The sequence below is a fragment of the Nuphar pumila genome, chromosome 7 (genome assembly GCF_984573655.1).
Source record: "Nuphar pumila chromosome 7, dmNupPumi1.hap1.1, whole genome shotgun sequence".
In the NCBI taxonomy this organism is placed as follows: domain Eukaryota; kingdom Viridiplantae; phylum Streptophyta; class Magnoliopsida; order Nymphaeales; family Nymphaeaceae; genus Nuphar; species Nuphar pumila.
The window spans coordinates 14,050,393-14,072,897 of record NC_143255.1 but is presented as its reverse complement, the minus strand read 5'-3'; the positions used below and the strand labels follow the sequence as shown (position 1 = coordinate 14,072,897).

General features: G+C 39.3%; 1 protein-coding gene and 1 long non-coding RNA gene across 2 annotated transcripts; both read right to left on the bottom strand.

Annotated features, from left to right (window-relative positions):
* Positions 1-1,795: 1,795 nt before the first annotated feature.
* On the bottom strand, positions 1,796-12,852 carry LOC149831214 (uncharacterized). Its single transcript, XR_016432998.1, has 5 exons — positions 12,753-12,852; positions 10,962-11,049; positions 10,830-10,883; positions 3,385-3,631; positions 1,796-2,490 (listed from the first exon to the last, which is right to left on the bottom strand). It is a non-coding gene; the product is annotated as an uncharacterized LOC149831214 (long non-coding RNA).
* A 1,898-nt stretch (positions 12,853-14,750) lies between these two features.
* Positions 14,751-20,762, bottom strand: LOC149831213 (alpha-glucosidase-like). Its single transcript, XM_090012006.1, has 4 exons — positions 20,332-20,762; positions 17,565-18,259; positions 16,725-16,955; positions 14,751-16,502 (listed from the first exon to the last, which is right to left on the bottom strand). Exons 1-4 carry the CDS (start codon positions 20,532-20,534, stop codon positions 14,920-14,922), a joined length of 2,712 nt encoding a protein of 903 aa, XP_089868132.1. The 5' UTR covers positions 20,535-20,762; the 3' UTR covers positions 14,751-14,919.
* Positions 20,763-22,505: the final 1,743 nt, after the last annotated feature.

Below are 22,505 nucleotides of genomic sequence, written 5' to 3'. Positions count from 1 at the left end.
GGAGTACACACAGCCTCGACCTTGCGGCAAGGGATGCCGACGTCCTGTCAACTTGATGACATTCACAAGTTGCCCCTACCAGATGAGCAAAGCATACGACAACTTGCAGCTTTTACTTTTTTGGCATCAATTCTGTCTTTACCATTTTCTGTTAACAAGTGATTGTCAAAGAATTCTTCATTTTCTGTGTTATGGTTCAGAAGCCTAGAGACCAAGTCACAGATGCTGATGCTCCTCTTGACATCGTTAGCACTCTGTTCTGCTCTTTTGAGTCTCAGAACAATGAAGGAATAACACACGCAGATTTCATAACTAGTCTTTTGAATGACTTTAGAGTAAATGGAGCATTACATGGTGAAATTGCTCAAAGTTCCATATTGTAGGACATCCGTACCACTCATTTGTTGATTATGAGCATTAGTATGAATTGATGCTTCAACTGTTAATCTGTTTTACATGTAACATGGAGAAACCACTATTATGGTTAGAATGTCCTTGTACAGGCCGAGAGGTGTCACGTTGACCATGTACCAGAGTCAGCGTCTGCAGTGTCAAACTCCATGAGTACTAACCCCTCACCCCCCCTTGCCCACCAGGTATAGTTTTGCATTTGGCTTAGATAGGCTAGTTAGTGACCACAGATTCTTTTTAGATATCTCCCATCCTAAAACTCGGATGCGGTGTGGAACCAACACCAGATCCAGTTTGGACCAAAGTTACTGAAAGCGCCCGCTTCCAGGAAACTCGCTTCGGAATCGCAATACTCTTCACTTCCAAAACTTGATAGGAATCTCGATTCTCCACATTTCTCCTATTCTTTTCACATGCTTCATCTATTTTTCTTATATGTTTTCTCACTCTACTTTTCATGTTTTTTATGTGTTTTCTCTCATGCTTCTCATTCACTTTCATGTAAATTGACAATCATCATTTTTAGATTTTGTTACAAATTTAATTCTTACACCAAAAAATCATAAAATTTAAGAATAGTTACTTTTATTTTAGTTTTTATTTGTGTTCCATTTTGATTCTCATTCAATTCTTATATTATTTTTTTTATTCCTCGCTTCTCGCTCCTTATACATTTTAAAATGCATTGCTTCTCGCTTTTGCTTCTTGTATTGTTTCTCTGGCAACATTGATTTGGACACCAAGCCCAATGTCTTCAAACATGCCGTGAAAATCATTACATCCCATATCCAACCTGTGGTAAAGTTGTTCAAAATAGGATAAGTCCAGGCAAAACTCTGTCCAAAATTTATCTGTTTGAAAGCCCTATCGGCCTCATATTAAACTAACTATTTTAAACTGATACTAATTCAGCATGTTGTTGTTGTTGTTGTTGTTGTACTAATTCAGCATGTGGATTTTGATTGATATGCACCAAACATGTCATTGCACTTGTCAGACTGTTGCTGAGCAGTTTTTGGAAATCCACTACCACATGATATATTAATTCAATTTTTTCATGAAAGTGAACAACAGAAAACATTGATTTCGCACTTGAGTGACCATGACAAAAGTACAACCAATTGAGAATTTTCAATGGAGATACTAGCTGAAAAAACTAATAAATTGGACATTGTAGTGCTTTTTCTTCATAAAGCAATGCTCAATGAAAAAGCATGGCAACACCACAAATCTGGAGGTTCTTTCTAAACAAATGTTTCGAAAATTTCAACAGCACTGCACAGTCTCCGTGTTATTGACATGGTTCTTTACTCTTTTTTCAACATTGTTCCTCAATGTTCTATTCCGCCTGGTATTTCAGTTGTACTGTAAGAGATGACACATATTGGCATTGAAAAACGATACGGCTCATTCATTTCCACTAACTAACATAGTTCAGGAATTATTACACCAATTCTTTATACAAAAAGTGAAAACATTATTTGAAGTCGGATCCTGACCGTTGACTAACAAATAAACATGTATTTCTACAACAACAACGCCTTCATCCCAAACAATTGGGGTCGGCAATATGAACCAAAAAGAAAATCATTCTGGGTCCTCCACATGAATCCTTCTCCAATCATTTTTATCCAATGTCATGTCCTCGGTGAGGTTCAAAGCATTCATATCCTTTCTTATCATCTCCATCCAAGTCTTCTTAGGCCTACCCCGACCTCTTTTAGCTAATATATTTTTCCATTTCTCCATCCTTCTAACCGGAGCATCATTAGGCCTTCGCCGAATATGCCCAAACCATCGTAAACGATTCTCACTCATCTTATTTTCAATGGATGCAACACCTACATAAGCATGTATTTCTGAGTCGTACAAATAATTCAGAAGCCACTGTAAAGTTCTTCAACTCCACAGGGTCAACACCAACAGGGACCTTGACCATGGATAACCTTCTATTGGCTTCCATCTGGAATCAATGGAAGTGGTGTGACACATGGCTCCACCCATCTGCTGCTGCATTCATGGCAGGAATCACACTAGATCTGGCAAACTCCAAGGTATTGTTGCCTGTTGCTGCAAAAGCTGTAAAAAAAGGATGATATTTATCTCCATAAATAAAATACAATCTCAGAAACTGCAGAAATATCTTTATTTGCTTTTCCACTAAAATCTTAGCTACAATAACACAAGATTTTAAGCCATGCATCTAAGGTAACATGACGTGCGTGACACGTTGAACACAGCCAATATGTTTCTTCTATATTTTATTCATATTATTTTTGAATAATATAATTTTAGAAACTATAATTTTCAAATGCATCTTCATTTTCATAAAATTCTCTTATTTGCCACCTATACGTGAAATATTCATAGCCATATCCACGTGACAATAGATTAAATTTTGTTGCCTTGATATATTAGACTAGGTTTTTGGTCCATGACCCAGTAGAAGTGGCTGGCTTAACAAAATAGTACAAACTTTGAAGAGAATTAACTTAGCATCAATAGGGGCCTGCCTTTCAAACCATAATATAATATGAACCATTTGAACACAAATGATCAACATATGCAACATTTCATCGCAGCACGTGGTTGTTATCAATCACAAATACAACAGAAAGGATTACGATTATACAGAATGCATAATATGTTTAACAAGAGGCCATAAAATTGGTAACATGATTTCAATGTTTCACAAGTGTCCAGGGCGGTCAAATAATTTATAACGGAAGTTCCCTAAGCTTGGTTTAATGATGTTATTTTGTACAAATCTATGAAGAAAAAACCTAGCGCCTGCTTTCAACTATACAAACATTATATTCAAATCAGATAAGATTGTATATATTGAACAACTGTTCATGCATAAACTCATGATAACATAAACAAAAGAAACATATACCTTGGAGTAAAAAGAGTCGAAGAAATAAAGTGAAAAACTGAAAAAAAACATAGGACACCCAAATAAAAGCTGCATACCATTATAAGGAACTTGCATGAGGCCATTTGCAGGAAGTCCAACTCCAACTCCAGCCAGGGTGATGCCAACACTAAACCCAACGCCACAACCAGCTCCAACATAGCCAATGACCTCAGGACCAAATCCTGGACCCCAACCAGCTCCACACCCAATTCCTATCCCCATGCCCCAAAATGTTCCAGATGTGGGATGCACAGGGTTCCATCGCTCATACCTCCTAAATAACCATTTTATGATCATTAGGACCTACAACCAACAGATTAATACCAAAATCAGTGTATTTAAGCAACAAATGCACAATCCATAAACTCACTCAAAAGCATGTTGCAAACGCAATCATGAGAAATTTGTCCTAAAATATTGTAATACAAAATCACAATATAGATAAGAAAGGTATCCCACTTAAAATACTATATAGCATGACAAATTAAAAAACATGGAACGGTTTTAGAAAAGACAAACACATTACAACGGCACCATTACAACAAGAAGGTACCATATATGGTTTATGATATTCAAAAGTAACTATATATATAAAGGGTAAATATTGGCTTCTATTGAAGGCACTATTTTTTCATATTTTTTATTTCTTTTTTAAATCAGATGGTACAGATGTGATGTACATGGTTTATTAGCAGAAAATGGGTTTTTGATCATGTGTTTGCACTTTGCAATGCTTAATCAGGTCTTTTAAGGGCTGCAAAAAACAAGGCTCACTGGCTCACAGTGTGTGAAAAATTCATGATTCAAAAACTGTCATGTAGGTAGGGGTACAGGTATGATATGGTCCCAGAGCATAAAAGCAAGCGAGCAAGCAAGCATGTGTGCATGTGTGTGTACATACATACACAAATACACATGCAAAAATGCACAATTATGGTTCATTTTACAAAATGTTCTAGACATGAAGTTATAGACTGTCAATTACAAGCTAAAAAGTCTAATGAATGCCAAAGGTATATAGTTAAGTAACAAAAAATGAAATATGTAATGAACAAGACATTTCATGTTGAGCTTAAGCTACACATTGAGTGGATCACAAGATGAAAAATTGATCGAGTTAAATTTGAAATCTAGTAAACCCATACCTAGGAGTGCTTGATACCAATATGTGTATGAGATGGGTGCATGACACAGATATAGGGCTTGGTAGAACTTGTAAAAGTATCTCCAACAAGATACCAAGATCAAGACCTTAATATTCTTGATAATAAACTTGGCATACACGAACAATAAGAACACTTGTGCACAAAAGCACAACTCACAAAATCTCACAAATGCACAACAGCATAAAAAATATTGGAATAATTTTATTGAGCACTTGGGCTTTGACTCAAAGCCATAAAAATACAAGAGGGGGAATCCCCTATTTATAAGAAAGCAAAGGAGCCACATAGGGGGCTCCCAAGAGAGTCGTTGGGAGCCCCCAACGGTCACATATGTGACCGTTGGAGGCTCCCCAATGACTCTTTGGGGAGTCTCCCTATGTGGCACGAAATACAAAAAAAAAAATAAATAAAATAAAAGGAAAAAATAAAATAAAAAGAAAGGTTACAAGCATATTCCAAAATGAAATATGCGTAAAACAGAAATTTATAGAAATACCCTTTTCGGGTGGATAAGAATATATATATATATATGAGATTACAAATATCGATACATAATTTAACACCCCCCCCCCCCCCTCTCAAACTTAGGGCATAATGACCGGAAGTCTGCCAAGGAGAAAGTTGAATCTTGGTGCATATAAGGCTTTAGTGAAAAAATCTGCCAACTGATATTCTGAAGTAACATAAAGTAGATCAATGACTCCTTTCAAGTAGACTTCACGAACATAATGGCAGTCCATTTCAATGTGCTTAGTCTGCTCATGGAAAGTATGATTTTTGGCAATTTAAATTATACTCTTGTTATCACAGCAAAGCTTAGTAGGCCCTTCAATAGTGATCTACATGTCTTTAAGCAACTGATGAATCCATACAATTTTCATGGTAGTAGTTGCCACGTCACGATATTCAGCTTCAGTCGAAGATAGAGAAACTTTTTGTTGTTTCTTACATCTCCACGAGATCAGTGAATCGCCTAAGAATACACAAAAACCAGTAGTAGAGCAACGGTTATTTGGGTCACCTCCCCAATCAGAGTCAGTATAAGCAATTAATTTTAACTCAGAAGAAGATGACAGAAAAACTCTCTTATTTAGAGTACCCTTTAGGTATCTTACGACTCGTAAGACGACACTCATGTGAACAGAAGTAGGTGCATGTTGAAACTGACTTGCCGTATGAATTGCATGTGAGATATCTGGTCTGGTAATACTCAGGTACATCAACGATCCTACAATATGTCTGTAGGAGGTAGGATCGGAGAGAGAAACACCATCATCAATTTTCATTTTAGCTTCTACTATAGTAGGAGTTTCACAAACCTTATCATCAGTAATACCTGACCTGTCAATAATCTCAGATGCAAGCTTAGTTTGAGACAAAAAATACCCTCTATGAGAGTATGCTACTTCAATAACCAAAAAATAAGTTAGAAATCCCAAGTCAGATAATTCAAACATATCCTTTAAAATTGATTTTATGTTGTTAACCCCTTTAGAATCGCTTCCGGTTATAAGCATGTCATCCATATATAGAAGTAAAATAACAATCCCTGCATTGGATTTTCTAACAAACAAAGCAATATCAGTAAAACAGAATGAAAAAACATTTTCTATCATTACGAAATTAAGCCTATCATACCAAGCCTTGGGGGCTTGTTTCAGACCATAAAGTGTTTTACGAAGGCGAAACACCGTTCCTATAGCAAACTTCATTCCAGGAGGAGCATCCATATATACTTCTTCATTTAGATCTTCGTTTAGAAATGCATTCTTAACATCCATTTGATAGATGTTTCATTTGTTGATTGAGGCAACAGTTATAAGACATCATACAATGACCATTCGAGTTACCGGGGCAAAGGTCTCTTCATAATCAATCTCATATTCTTGACTATATCCTTTTGCCATCAAACGGGTCTTATATATCTCGAGGGTCCCATCACTCTTAGTCTTAACCTTAAATACCCATCTACACCCTATTGCTTTCTTACCTTTAGGAAGGTCTTGAAATACTCATGTCTTAACTCTTCTCAGAGATTCGAGTTTATTATCCATTGTGGCTACCTATTCAGAACATTTTCATGCTTCTTCGAAGTTTTTAGGTTCTATGTAAGAATGAATGGCGCTTAAACAAGCTCTATGTTTAGGTGAAAAAGACTCATATGAGATGAACTTAGAAGGGGTTTTTCTCTATCTTTCGGTACTACAAAGGTTTTTCTCACTTTGAGGAGCAGTCCTATCATCATATCTTTCAAGAGCACTTCTGAAAGTATTTCTATCTCTATGAGTATAGGTTATGGGATCTCTATGCAGTTCCTCATTGACATGTTGATGAAATGAAGAGGACACAAGACTGGTTTCATTATCACTTGAGTCATTCTGATTTGACTCATCATCACTAATTTCATCACCTTCAGTTAAAAGATCAAATAGAAAAGAATAGTCTACATTCTCGTCATTAGATTCAAGTTTTTCAAAACCACTTAGATTTTCCAAAAAACTTACATTTCTGGAAACATATAGTTTATCATTTTTAATATCATAACACCGAAAACCCTTTTGAGTTTTGAAATAACCAAGAAAGGCACAAGGAATGGCCTTGGGGGAGAGTTTATCATTTTTGTCAGTAAGGACAAAACATTTACATCCAAAAACCCGTAACCTGCTATAATCAGGGTTTTTTTCATACAATCGTTCAAACGGAGAAACCTTGTTCAAATTTTTTGATGGGAATCTATTTATGAGATAGACCGATGTAAGGGTTGTCTCAGCCCAGAGTCTTTTTGGAATATTCTGAGAGATGAGCGAGGTTCTAGTTGTTTCAATGATATGTCTATGTTTTCATTCAGCCAACCCATTTTGTTGTGGGGTTTTTGGACAAGATTTTTGATAAAGAATACCATAACTATCAAGATAACTTTTGAATTCATTTGAAAGATATTCGCCACCAGAGTCTATTCTAAGAATTTTTAAACTTCCATTGAATTGATTTAAAATCATCATATGAAATGTTTTAAAAATTGAAAAAACTTCATGTTTATATTTAAGAAAATATATCCAACAAAATCTAGTTAAATCGTCCACAAAAATAACATAGTATGTGAAACCTCCTTTAGATATCACAGGAGTCGGACCCCATACATCAGAGTGAACAATTTCAAAAGATTTTGCTGTAAACATGGATCTTTGAGTAAATGGTAGACTTTTCATTTTCCCAAGAATACATTCATTACATACAAAATTCTCATTACAAAGATGCTTAATAAAAGACAAATAAGAGATTTTAACAATGTTGGGATGCCCCAGTCTCTTATGTCATACATGAATATCTTTGTTTTGCGCAACATTACAAAACTGGTTCTTGGGGATTTAGAGAAAATCAACATAGTAGAGGTCTTCTCTCCTAGAGCCTTCCCCAATCAACTTCCCGGACTGGCGATCCTGTATCCAACATTTATTAGAAGAGAATTTTATATCGCAACCATAGTCCGAGAGTTGAGAGACGGAAAGGAGGTTTAAGTTAAGTTTTGGTATAAGACGAATTTTTTGAATCAAAATTGTCTATTCCTTTAATTTCAAGAGGTGTTCCATCCGCCGTTGAGACAAAAGATAGAAGAGAATTTTTAGAAAAATCGAAAAGAAAATAAGCACTTGGAGTCATGTGAAAAGATGCACCGAAATCTAGGAGCCAAGATGTTTTACCGAGAGATGAGGAGGATGTCATAGTGGCTCCGGAAATGCCTCCCTTGAGAAGAGGTTGTAGAGCATCCACAATTTGTTGAAGGGAAAGAGGCTCATTTGATGAAGATGGTCGTTCTTTTGGTTGGGATGCCATAGCCGCATCAAGGATTTTCTTCCATTTGGGGCAAATGGGTTTGATATGCCCAGGTTCTTTACAAAAATGGCAAGTTAATTTGCTATAGTCTCTTTTGCCATATCGATCATTTCCTCCTTGTCCTTGATTTTTGAAATGAGGAGGTTTGTAAGCCTTCATATTGTTCCCGGGTCTTGACACGGCATTAACCCCTTCACAATCATCTTGAGAAGAAGATGTAGCAAGGATGCTAGGATTATTCTTACTAATCCTTATACGGGACTCCTCACCCCTAAGCTTAGTGATTACATCTTCAATAGAGGGAGATGTGAAGGAGGATAGAAGAGAGGACCAAATTTGTTCAAATTCGGGTCTAAGTCCATTTAGAAAATTGAAGAATCGATCTTCCTCTAGTTGTTTGTGTCTTAACTCAATTGCTTCTCCGCTCCATTTTGGTTCGAGCATAGCAAGCTCATCCCAAATAGACGATAGTTCGGCAAAATATTCCCGAATAGACAAATCGTTTTGTTGAAGGGTCAAAGCCTTCTTTTGGAGGTAATACTTTTGTGATAAGTCCCTTGAAGTATACATTTTTTCAAGGTACAACCAAGCTTCGGAGGCCTTTTTGAACTTAATGATGTTGGCGTTGACCTTGGTTTCTACAGACGAAAAAATCCAAGACAAGATCTTGAAGTTCTTCATCTCCCACTCATCATGCCTCTTTGAATAATCTTCTAGAGCCTTTTGTCTATCTTTCCCCTCAAGAATCTTAATATCTCCTTTTTCAATGATTGTAAGTTTGGGTTCGGGTTCTGATATTGAACCTTGAACGTACCTCAAAAAACCCTTTCCTTTGATATGGGCTTCCATATTGCTGGCCCAAACATGATAGTTTGAACCACTAAGTTTAAAACCAAGGGAGAAGTGGGAGTCTTTTTCACCCATTAGAGAGGGTAGAAGATAAAAAATAACACGTACCTCAAAAGATTTTCAAGTCTTTCTAGATAAAAGAGGCTTCTAAAATATTGCCCGAAGAAGATTATCCACTTCAAACTTCAATAGCTTGAAGGCACATTTTTCGAGGCACTTCAAAAATGAAAAGATGCACGATTCCCCTTCTTCAACGAGGCTCTAATACCATGTAAAAGTATCTCCAACAAGATACTAAGATCAAGACCTTAATATTCTTGATAATAAACTTGGCATGCATGCACAATAAGAACACTTGTGCACAAAAGCACAACTCACAAATGCACAACAGCATAAAAAATATTGGAATCACTTTATTGAGCACTTGGGCTTTGATTCAAAGTCATAAAAATACAAGAGAGGGAATCCCCTATTTATAAGAAAGCAAAGGAGCCACATAGGGGGCTCCCAAGAGAGTCGTTGGGAGCCTCCAATGGTCACATATGTGACCGTTGGAGGCTCCCCAACGACTCTTTGGGGAGCCTCCCTATGTGGCACGAAATACAAAAAAAAAAGAAAAAAGGAAAAAATAAAATAAAAAGAAAGGTTACAAGTGTAAAACAGGAATTTACAGAAATACCCTTTTTGGGTGGATAAGAATATATATATATATATATATATATGAGATTACAAATATTGATACATAATTTAACAGAACTATCCATGCTATGTAGCTCAAAAAATTACGCTTTTATGTCAGAAAAAATATGATAGTCCTTGGAAAACAATCCATGCTAAAAGACACATATGTGGTCAAATTGAGTTGATACAGCTAGCATCCATGATTTGCAGCTCAATAGTAGCAAATATTTACCCTATATATAGGCATGTATGTATGCATGTATGTATGTGTGTGTAGGTATGTACAGTATAGGTGGAAGAGAGAAATATATTGAAAATATCAGAAAATTCAAGTAATATTCTAAAATCTCTCTTTTTAGAGAAATAAAATCTCAATTTTCAATTTATCACAAACGTCTGTTTCTCTGTCTTACTGCTTTTCTTAAAAGTTCAAGACTTTTAACATTTCCTTTTTTCTTTCCTAAAATCTGCCTAGATATTTGTAGCCAAGAAAATTTCCAACAAAAATATTTCTGACAGGGATGGACAATACAGATGGACAATGTATCTACGTAGCTATCCAAATCTCTTTAATATGAGACGATTGCAGATTATGAAACTGATATTTTTCCCTGCAAAACAATCTTGTCTATATTTATTACCTTTGATTCCTCCCTGTCTATTTTCTCTTTCTTCAGACAAGAAATTCTTACACAGCAGAGAACGAGTGCAAATGTGATAGTTTCCAAAGTTGACAATAAAAAAAATATCATAAAAGGAAGTTTCAAAATTGTTAATATTTTAAAAATAAGCAGACCATAGATCAAATATTTGAGGTATAAAGGAAGCCCAAGAAAGACATTGCAATCTGTAATTTCAGCAGGCAAGAACTTTACAATTAACAGGTGCAGTTGGAATGAAGAACAGGGAACAACCATTCAATCCCTGAAAAAATTTATTAGATGAACACAGATGCAGTTGATTATTAAAACCTTTGAATATGAGAACTCAATGATAGCCAAAGTGCTGCTCTTCACAACTGTAACCTGTTAGACATCACAAACAGACAAAGTAGAGTAAATCAACTACTATGAAGGAAGACTAAAAAAGAATGTGTCAATTACCTAATGAAGGGAAAAAAACAATGACTGCACGATGCCTCTTTTTTCTATCAAGTCCAACTGACAGACTCCAACAGATATGCTGTTTGTCCTGAAGCATGGAGCAGATTTAAGTCATCGTCGAAATCAGAAACCCCCGAAATGGAAAACATATGGAGCAATCGGTGAAAGGCTTTTGATGCACAACAGCCTAAAGCCACCTATCATTCATATCATAAAGTATCAATTCTGAACAAGCCATCATTCAGGTAAAAAAGGAAAGAAAGAACATGCTATACAGTTCTGACCTGGACCCTGTGATTCATAATGACTCCTATATTTCTGTGAAGTATGTCTCCAGATCTTATAATTAATACAATTTACAACATTCTCCTTTGAATGCAGTTCTAGGGTAAGTCATCAATCACATGATCTGATCATGAATCACATCATATGATCCTATCTTAGTTCCATAACACTGACAGCAGTTAAGGTGGGGGGACACCTACCCAGTAACTAAAGTAGTTGGCTTTATTCTGCCCTCACAGTGAAAATGGCTGAACATGATTAACAGGGAACTAGTTGATTCTACAGTCTGGTCACTTGTGATGAACCATAGACTGAGCATTATAGACACAACCAACTACTGTTGCTACTGCCGCCGGTGCTACTACTACTACCACAGTATCAAGGTTTTAATCGAAACTAGTGCCATAGTAAGATTTGCACAAGATTCAAGAAGCACATGATGAACCATAGACTAAACTAAAACCAATTTGCCACTACAGTGCTACTGTTACTCGTCTGCTGCTAATACTACCACAACGATGACTACGACCACCATTTCTCCTACTACTAGAGACCTCCTCCTCCCACTGCCACTACTACTACTGTGACAAACACAAACAAACCAGCTCTACTTCAAGTACCATCACTATCACCATGAAAACAATGATTAGTTCTATTAATACAACAGCCAGGTCGACCACTATTACTGTTACTGTTGCTACTACCAACAAAAATAATAACAAGCACCACTGCCACCTCTTCTATTATTGATACTAATCTCACCACCACCACCATCACTACTACGAGAAATCAACCAAACCATGAAAACATTAAAGACAAACATGATGGGAGGGGATAGATATGGCGCCTAGGCGACCATGAGAGCGAAATAATCAAAACCAAGATTGCATGTTCACATCTCTAACAGTACCTAAGGAAGCACTAGCAGAACTACCAATCAACCAAAATGGCCAACAATTACCAAGAAAACCAACGAAAACACACAAGGAAACTTAAACAAATCGCAAACGAACTTCCATATTTCTAACTAAATCCAGACTCAAGGTTTAGGGATCCAGAATTGTTTTCAGAACAGGCATATCAAAGAGGAACACCACAGATGAAAAAAAGATCAAACGCGAAAATTCCGCTAGGAATCGCACTTCTCAATTCCCCCAAAGAAAACCTTAAAATTAAGCTCAAAAACAGACATCGGAACCAAATAGGAACTCTCGAGAACCCTACAATTCATGCGACCCTTAAAATCCAGGTTACACAGACTGAAAATTTTTCAAAGCATCTCAATTCTTACCCAAAAAAAAAACTGTAAATCCAAGAACAATCTAAGAATTAAACCAGAAAAACGAACATCGGAACAAAAGAGGAACTTTCCAGAACCCTAGAATTCATGAAACCTTAAAAATCCAGGTTCAGATGAAAAACGTGTAGCGAGACGATCAACAAAATCGAGGCCTTCTGAGCAAAAAACAAGAGAAGCCAAACACGGCTTTACCGATTTTCCATTACCATGGGATCGGAGTTCTGGCGCCGGCGGCCGGTTTTTCTCCGATTCCGGTCGACCGGAAAACGGAGAGTGAGGAGGGGAGGGAGATGGATAACGTTTGCTTGATCCACAAAGATTGAGAACCCAAAGAAACGGATCAAACTTGAGCCGCAGACGGTGGGCTCGGAATTAGGTGGGTCGAACCGAACCCACCCTGCAGCCGAGCTAGGTCGGTTTGGTTTCAGACAACAGATCGGATACGGACCGACTCATGATCGTTCTGAACCGAAAACCAAATTTGAAGAGGCAAGTTCAGATAAATCCGATGAAGCAGATATGGATCTGCATCCATATTTTCCATGGTACTTCCGGATCCAGTAACCCAAAACATATGCACACGGTACAAACGGTCCAGATTTTTTTATCAAAGACTTAGTTCTTCTAGGTTATTTTCTTGCAATTAAAGTGGTTCATGAGTTCATAGGAATTGTGTTATACCAGACAATATATTTTGGATGTCTTACTCAAAACAAGTACGACAGGTTATAAACCTATAGTTATCCCAGTTGCACCAAATGTTGTGTTTAGATACGAGAGAACATTGTTAGAAGACGCCATTAAGTACAAAAGTATCATTGGGGTTACCTAGTATGTCATCTTTACCAAACCTGATATAGCTTATTTAGTTAACAAAGCTTGTTAGTTCATGCATGAACCAAGTCAAGATTATTGAGCCTATGTAAAAAGAATTATGAGATATCTCAAGGAAACTTTAAATTTGGGTCTACAGGTCAAGCCCAGATGATTGAAAGTCTATGAGTGATTATTTGATATTTATGAGAATAAATATGTGATCCAGGAGCTCAACCAAATAACGTATTGTTGTCATATCTATTACATAAGCGGAACATAAAGCAGTTGCAGGTGTTATCTCTGAACTAATTTGGCTCAAAGAGTTGTTGACAGAATTGGATGTCGTTCCTGGTGACGCCCTTACTCTATGGTGTGATAATCCCACTGCCATGTATCTAGCTGCAAATCCCATGTTTCAAGCTTGAACCAAACATATTGATATTGACTATCATTTCTTTGGAGAAAAGGTTTTCAAAGGCAAAATTGATGTGCAGTTTATTCTTTCTTAAATTTAAGTTGTTGATATTCTCACTGTGCTTCTTTCGAACCTAAGTTTGACTTCTTTAAAGACAAGCTCAATCTCTCAAAATTTAGCTTGAGGGGGCATGTTAAGATAGCAGTAAGTCCCAACATGAATCCAAGAGAGTCCAACATGGAGTCCTCTCTCAATGAGAGGACTCCTCTCAATGCGAATCCAAGAGAGAAGATCAAGTCCAACCTAAACTCCACGACAAACCAATAGTGTAAGAGTCTTGTATTCTTGAGAAGATTAAACCCATGAGAGACCTCTCCAACTTTGAGCATATACATACATCTATAAATAAAGATCTCCTCGTGTGTGAGAGAGAGAGAGGATGTTGGTCATTGTTGGACCAAACCACTTTAAAAAAATTGTGCATTTTTTCATGTTCGTCTGTGCTTGTGTTTATGTTCTCAAGTGAGCTTTGGGCCCTTGAACGTTCTATCTCCTCTACACTAATATCTAAATTCACCTTCATTGCCCACGAAAAAGTTTTCGGATTTTCGGTTTCTATTACTTTTTGACTGAGTTATTGCTGACTTCGTTATAAATACTCAGATGGAGCTCGTTAAAAACCAGAAACACATTTGATAATTATGCACACCGTAAATGTGCAATATGCAAGGACCATTGGTACAGGCTTTTGCGACCATGCACTATTGCACCCGAAAGCGGACTATTGCTTTGTGTATCACAAATATTCAAGGTTGAATTCAATTGATTTTCATCAGTGGCAAGGTAAAGGCGCCTGTCTAAGAACTGGAAAAGGCAACCAGTGGCATGTCACAAGTTACTCTTTGCAACCATCAGTGTCACTGAGTTAGTAGTTAGAATATGCCAAACAGTGAAACATGAGCCTTACTATCATGAAAAAAAGGAAAAACAGAGACAAATATCATATTTAATACTAGCAAAATGTGAAACATAGCACATTCAGAAGTACAGAATTAAGGCAACAATTTGTGACTGTGGGATTAACATCCACGATCCACGTCTCCTTATTGAATTGAAGTTCCACATCCACGCCTAAGGTTCATTCAGGCCAATTGCATGCTCAGCTCAAACTTCTGTCCTACCAGCAGAGACAGTCCAGTGATCACTGCTACACCATTGTCACCCTTCCCCTCCATGGTCACCTTAACTTTGGACACATAAACCGGTTTTCCATCAACTGTCAAAACCAATTGCTTAGACTGTGATCCAGGTTTCAATCCAACAACAACCACTGTTTGTATGAACCATTTCTGGTTCAGAGCATATGTGCCGCTTTGCACATCGGACGACAGCTTCACTGCATTCCCTTGGATCCCAGCATTGAACTGCACAAAGGTCCAACTGTCTCCTTCACCCATCTCCAACTGCTCCCCATCATCCAAAAACAGCTCCCCTTGTGCCCCCTCACTGTAACCCAATGCCACCACCAACGTGAATGGTGTCTTCCTAGCTTCAGCTGTTGTTGCTGCTACTTCCTGCATCGGCAGTATGCTACCAGCACGTACATGCACATTGACCTTATCCACTGGTGCATCAAGTGTAATTGTCCTTCCACTTGGCACACTCAAGCTTGTGTTAAGATCAAACATGTCAAACCAAGTCCCGGCTGGGAAGTATGCATCAACATTCGTCTGTCCCTGTCTCAGCACCGGAGATACCATCACGCCTTCACCGATCAAGAACTGCTTGTCAATTCCATGAGTGTTGACATCATTCGCAAAAGAGAAGAAGAGAGGTCGCGCGATCGGAGCCCCTGTCAGGTGTGCCTCATACATGAGTGTGTAGTAGTATGGCAGCAGCCCATACCGAAGCCCGAGCGCCTTCTTCGCAGACTCAGTAACAGACTGCCATAAATAGAGCTCTTGCCTCTGTGAGTTAATGGCGGAATGATCTCGAGAAAATGGATAGAACGCGCCGAGCTGAATCCAGCGGTTGCAGAGCTCCTCATTGGTGTTGCCATTGAAGCCACAAATGTCTGCTCCAACCATGGGCACCCCAAAGAGGCCAAAGTTGAGTATGCCAGAGATTGAGAAGGCAAGGTCATCCCAAGTGGCAGAGTTGTCACCTGTCCAATGGGCAGTGTGCACTCCTGACCCCACAAATGTAGACCGAGACAGCACGAATGGCCTCTTCTGAGTGACATTGGCCAAGGCCATCCGTGTGGCTCTAGCCTCAGTCAGGCCATACAGCCCATGAGCATTGTACTCCAGCACATTGCCATAGTGCACCGTGCTTGGTGCGAGGGTCCGGTCACCAAGTGGGCGCCTTGACCCACCTGCATTGATCTTGTAAGGTGGGTCATCATAGACTGTCATGTTGGAGTTGTCACAGATGAGACAGCACTGCTGCGGGCAGAGGCTGCCATTAGGTGGGAGCTTGCAGGACGTGCCCGAGCAAAAGTTGGAGAGTTCGTTCATGTCTATCCAGAGGCCGTCAAAGGCGATCAAGTCGTGGAACTCTTGGATCTCACGTTGCCAGTATGGGAGGGTTGCCGGGTGCATGAAGTCTGGGAAGTTGACCGGACCGGGCCAGACTTGTGCTAGATATGGTTGGCCATTGCGTTTGATGTAGATATCTGCCTCGAGGCCACGAACGTATGACTTGTAGCTCTGGTTCACGTTGATGCCTGCAGATGAACCCAATCAGAGGTTGCACTGATGCATCTATATGCATAGTGCGTGCATGCATATACACACGTTAGCCTTGATTCAAGAGCTCAACATGTGTTTATACCTCTATTTATTGTATTTGGTAATTATGCTAAGCTTGAAAAAAAAAAGGATGTACTGCATAGACCAGTAGCTCCACATGAACTAAGTAGATAATAGAACTCAGATTGCTTGTTTACCTGGGTCCAGTATCAGCACATACTTCTGTCCTCTTTGGTGTAGTCTGTCAAGGAAGGACTTCATCTTGTCAACCGGGAAGTTGACTGGATCTAATGTGAAGTCCTTAAACCGGTCCATGTGGTCGATGTCGGTCCACATCACTTCCAACGGGATGCTGGCTTTCGCGTAGCCGTCGACCACACCCTCGAGGTCCTCTACATTCTTGTAACCCCACCGGCATTGGTGAAAGCCTTGCACACAAAAGACTCAAGCTGGTTAAAAGAATGCAGATCCGAAACTGATGCCCGATCTGGCAGGATCTGACTCTCTCATGTAATTAGCTGCTCAGGATCCGAACCATTTTCATCCCTACATGCAAGGGCTAATGGTCCTGCATGCACAGAGTATGCAAGTCTTTCAAGACTTGGTATATGTTGGCTACGTCTACATAAACTAAATGGCTCTTGGGACATCAATTGGGTTTTTCCCAGATCTGAAAAAACCACCATACTGTAAGCCTCAGCTGAATCTAGATTCATCAAACTAGCTAGACCTCTATAAACACAGGTCAAGAACCCAATATTTTAGCTTTAGTGAGTTGGTTCAGTGTCACCCAACTTTGAATTGGTGCTATACAGTATTTTAGATCGAGCGAGCGAGTTGGTTCTTTGAAGTGGTGGTACTGAACACATGTCTGAGTTCGACTGGATTTGGCTAAGGCAGGACCAAATCTGGGCCAAGTTCCATAACAGCCAAACTATTTATTATTGGATCCCCTATTTTGGATCATGTCCAGCCAGGAAAGTATCCATTTAAGACCTACAAATAAAATGCTTGAAAACAAAAGTCAAAAGTCTTACCAAATGACCAGTAAGGCATCGGAGCAGGCCGGCCGACGAGCTCAGTGTACTGTTGGACCACACCTATGGGCGTATCACCGGCAAAGAAGTAGAAGTCAAAGATCCCACCGTTGATCTTGTACGTGATCCGTGATGGGCGGTAGATGATGTCCATCCCGTTGCTGTTAAGCAGCAGCACCCCATGGGCCCTATGGCTCGGGGCCCTTAGGTCCACATAGAAAGGGTGGGTCCCATACAGGTTCAGGCCCACGTTTGAGCTGCCTATGTCCGCATTCCACATAGTCAAAGTCAAGTAGTCATCGGCCCCGAGTCGAAATGATCTCAGTGTGTGCTCGCCGAGTCCATAGATGGACGATGTACCAGCCGGAAGAGAGGACGAGACAGACAGGAATTGGTCTTTGAATACGAGCCCGGTGACCGAACCATCTGTGTCGTTGCTTGTATCAGTATTGGTGTCAAAGAGTGTCTCACCCGAGGACCGTCTCGAGATGGCGAAGTTGAAGGGGGAAGAGGTGTAGGCAAACACGAGGTCCGAGTTTGGGTCGAAGAACACACCGTTCTGTGGTGGGGTCTGCAAGTATCGGAGATGGACGAAAGGCCTCTGGGGCCCACGGGGGATGATATCCTGTGGGACCTCCCATCTCGGGCGGTTCGAGTCGGTTATCTTCACCCTCAATCTGGTGTGCGTCTCGTACCTATAAGCAGATTTTACGAAAAAGACTAGAGACAAAGTCAAGAATGACCAACATCTCATGCCAAAGAAAGAAGACTGTTATATCCTTGTTCATATTTGGATGTTACATAACATTTATGTCTGGGATGGAATCCACAAAATAGCTTATTCTTCTTCTTCTTTTTTAAAGCAAGCTGGGGTTAGGCAGACCCCCACCAGTTATTATTCAACCAACCATGGGGTTTTGACCCTGCAACTTTCCACTGCATGGAGACGTGCACTGACAGCCCCTACCAACCACTCGGAGCAGATAAAGCATCACTCCACTATGCCAACTAGGGATGCACACCAAACCAAGCGGGTTTGGGTTCTGCTTGGGCTCAGCTCGGTTAAAACTTGGCTCGAGCTCGTCCGCGAAGCTTGGACGAGCTATAAGCCGAGCTTGAATGACCTATTGAACCCGATAAAGCTCAACAGGCTTGATAAGGCTCGGCTCATGGCAATCCCCATATATATAATATCTTTGCAAAAAAAAAAATCAGAACTGCATTGCATTGTGACTGTAATGGGTTCATTTTTTGCACCTTTTTTTGTTGAGAATTTTTAGTATGTATAACATTTTTTCAATAATAATAATTGAAAGACTTGTTTTGGCTTAAGGTCCTTTGGTTAAGGTTAAGGAAGTTGGGGAATCAAATTCCTCTTTGGCAAAATTTTATTTTTAATAAATTTTGTTTAAGTTTGGCTCGACTCGAGCTTGAAACTGAGCTGAGTTGCCTTACAAGTTCGGCTCCGAGCTTGAGTCAAACTTGAACAAAGTGATTTTGAACCTAGCTGAGTTAGATCATCCTAGGCTCAGCTCTAACTTGAGTCGCGTGCACCCCTAATGCCAGCCTTGAGACAAAAAAAAAGGTTAAAAAAACAAATTTGCTCCACTCACTTCCATCACGTCAAGCATCATTTGATCGAACCAAACGTACCCTAAAAACAACACACCTTTGTACTAACCACTCAATAGGTCGGTAGATGTTGCACTTGATTTAAAAATGTTTCTTGGGCAATTTGAAAAAATCTTCAGAAAGTTAGGGCATCTTTTAATTTTGCAAAGAGTGAGCCACGAATATGAAAAAAAATCTCAAAAAATAAAAATATAAAAAAAAACAATTAAGGCCAACTTTTGCTCATAATTTCAAATATGGGCCTCACCTTTCTGAAATTTCAAATATGAGATTAACTTTTCCAAAAAACAATAAAAAAGGGACCCCATGCTAACGTCTATCACATGGGAAAACATGATTTCCTTTTTGTTTCTTGTGTTGTCTCTTGAAAATTGAAAAGTGCACATTCGTGTCAATGGGTCGTGTTTGACCCCAGACCTGACTAAACAAGCCCTTTAGTGATAAATAAGAAAGCTTGATTAGAATTCGGGTCAAACCTGAAGAGTCTGATTAATATATGAAGTGAGGTATGGTTTGTGAAATTTCATAGCAAACACGGGCTCAACTTGAGTTTAATTTGATTAAGATTCTCAATTTGTCAACATAAAAATGATAAAAAAAAATTTATTATTGTTTTATCGAGTATGGTTCAAGCTTGATTCATGTAATTCTTACAGGATCCGAATATGGCTTCTCTTATGGTTCCGATTAAACCCAGGTCCGGACTCGCTACCATCATCTCAAATCAGGTTTGGCTCTAGTTTCACCTAATCTGAATCAAACCCACCTATTGACAACCCTACCTTCATCCTCTAAAAAAAAGGGTTAAAGTTTCATGATGAAGGTCACTGTTATAATTTGGCTTGTGATGTAACCTGAGTTAAAGGACAAAAATAAATGCAGGCAAATATTTGACAGTTTGTAGAAAAACAGAGGCCCATATTTAGAACTTCAAAAGGTTGGCCCCTAAATAAACCTTTCCTTGAAAAATATCTCCACCCAACGACTTTGTTTGACAAAAAAAACAAACACAAAAGCAAAACAAACAAAGAGGATTAAAGCACGATATAACTGCCTAAAATTCAAAAGAAAACTGGAAAAGAAATACAAAAGGCATCCATGAGCATGGGAATTATTGGCGAGATCGGGAAATTACCAGACATTGAGGTCGAGATTCCGGATATCAGGCCCATACTTTTGGGATTTCTGGATAAGGGCGAGCTTGGCCGTCATGCTCATGCCATCATGGTTGATGGCCATGGAACGGATGGTGTATCCATGCCCCAGAACGTCACCTCTCGTAGGGTAGAGCGTTGAGCAGAAACTGAGCAGCAGTAAACCTACATACCCACTCCTCATCTCTCTCTCTCTCTAGATTGGAGTAGAGAGGGCTCTTGATGGTGGGGGAAAGAGTGAGGGAGTAAGATGAATTTATGGTTTAGAGGTCGGACCTCTCCACCTTTATCTCAGTGGTGACACCATTTACCAGAGAGTGCTAAAAAATATGCTCATTTAGACAATGGGAACGATGGCCGGAGCCGCCGGACAAACTCACAGGCGAGGTCAACTTAAAAAAAGCTAAAAAACAAGAAATAAATTATCACAAGAGGCGACTTTACCAACAAAGATTCGATTGGCTTGGCTAAGGCTTAACAATTTCCCTCCACCATGATCAAATATTTCTATAAAGCCACTCGACAGTTTTGATATTTATGAGAAGCCTGGGGAAGTCTCACGGGGATGCCAACGAACTGGGTTTGGATAGGGTATCCCACCGGCTGACTGCCCATTCAGTCAAATTTCTAATCCCATTAGCTAAACAGGCTGGATCCAGTAGCCTAACTGCTGCTAGCTTCAGCGGTGGCATTGGCTAGTTTCATAACTTTATGGTATTTTTTTTATTTGGACATCCTTTGAGGTTTAATGCATTGGAAAGTTAACATCCTCTTCTAAGTTAGAATATAAAAAACTAATTTCATAGTTTTCTAGGTAAAAAAATACTCAAAATAAGCCTTCTTTCAAAATAAGAATTTTTTTAAGGACACCTTGTTTTGGTTATATCTTTTCACTATGATACCCAAATGACTTGATTTTCATCTTGTTTGAAAGCTGAAACCCTCTACCTCTTTTATCAAAATAATTGAAGATGTTATTTCATAAGTCAGAAATATGATCAAAACCGAGTTTGGGTTCAAAAGACCCGAAGCACCAAGCATTTGAAAGGATTTTTTTACAAAATCATTTAGGCTAACACAAAATTCCAAATATTTCTCCTCAAATGTCTGAAAATGTTTTAAATTAACACTTATGATATTCTTTATGAGAATGTGCTCGAATACCCTTTTTATCCCAAATATTTCATACTTTCAATGAGTCATGAAATATTTCTAAAATTCGCACATCAAAATTCCCGGGTATGAATGAACAAAACTCATATTTTGATGAGTCATGGCAACTATGTGCCAGAGACCAATGAGAGAAGTTGGTTCAAGGAATCCATTCCGGCGAGCTCCTCCCCCTCGACAACTTTAGCAGCCATGCAAAAAAAAATAAGAAAAAAATCATTTATCTTTGATATTTTCGGCAAGTTTCCTTTTTCTCTGGCAACCACCCTATGATGTTATTCAAATAGGCAAGAGGAGGAACCCAACATTCATCTCACCCATGAACCACATATTTGCAAAGGTTCACGATTTTTTTTTATTTCAAATCTTTTTATTCGAAATCACAAGGCATCCCTTGAGATTTGAAATCTCACAGGATGTTGTGATTCAAAATCACATGTAAAAGGAAGGTCATCTTAGCTACTTTTAGAATCACTCTTTCACTAGAGATGGCAGTGGACCGGGGGAAAGCGGGGCCCCGTCTCGCCCCGTTTGGACCGAGAATGAAGGGTATGAAACGGGGATGGAGGCGGGACAAAGATTAAAATTCATCCCCGTTTGGGGATAGAGGTGGGGATGGATGTACCCTTTTCCCCGCTCAGCCCCGTCCACGCCAAGATCCCCACCTCATCCCCGCCCCCGTCCCCGCCACTTTTCCCCGCCTCATCCCCGCCCCGCCCTGCCTCATCCCCGTTTGAACCGGGGATGGAGGACATGAAACAGGGTGAAGGCGGGGGTGGAGGTTAAAATCCATCCCCTCCGAGGATGGAGGTTCTAATCTTAAGGCGGGGCGGGGTGGAGACCTTGTCCCCCGCCCCACTGCCATCCCTATCTCTCACGGTTGTGAGAGAGTGATTCTAAAAGGGTTGAACCGAACATATCCTTAGTTTATGCACAATTGTTTTAGTATTTTTCTAAAACCTACTTGACAGAGTCGGGTGAGGAA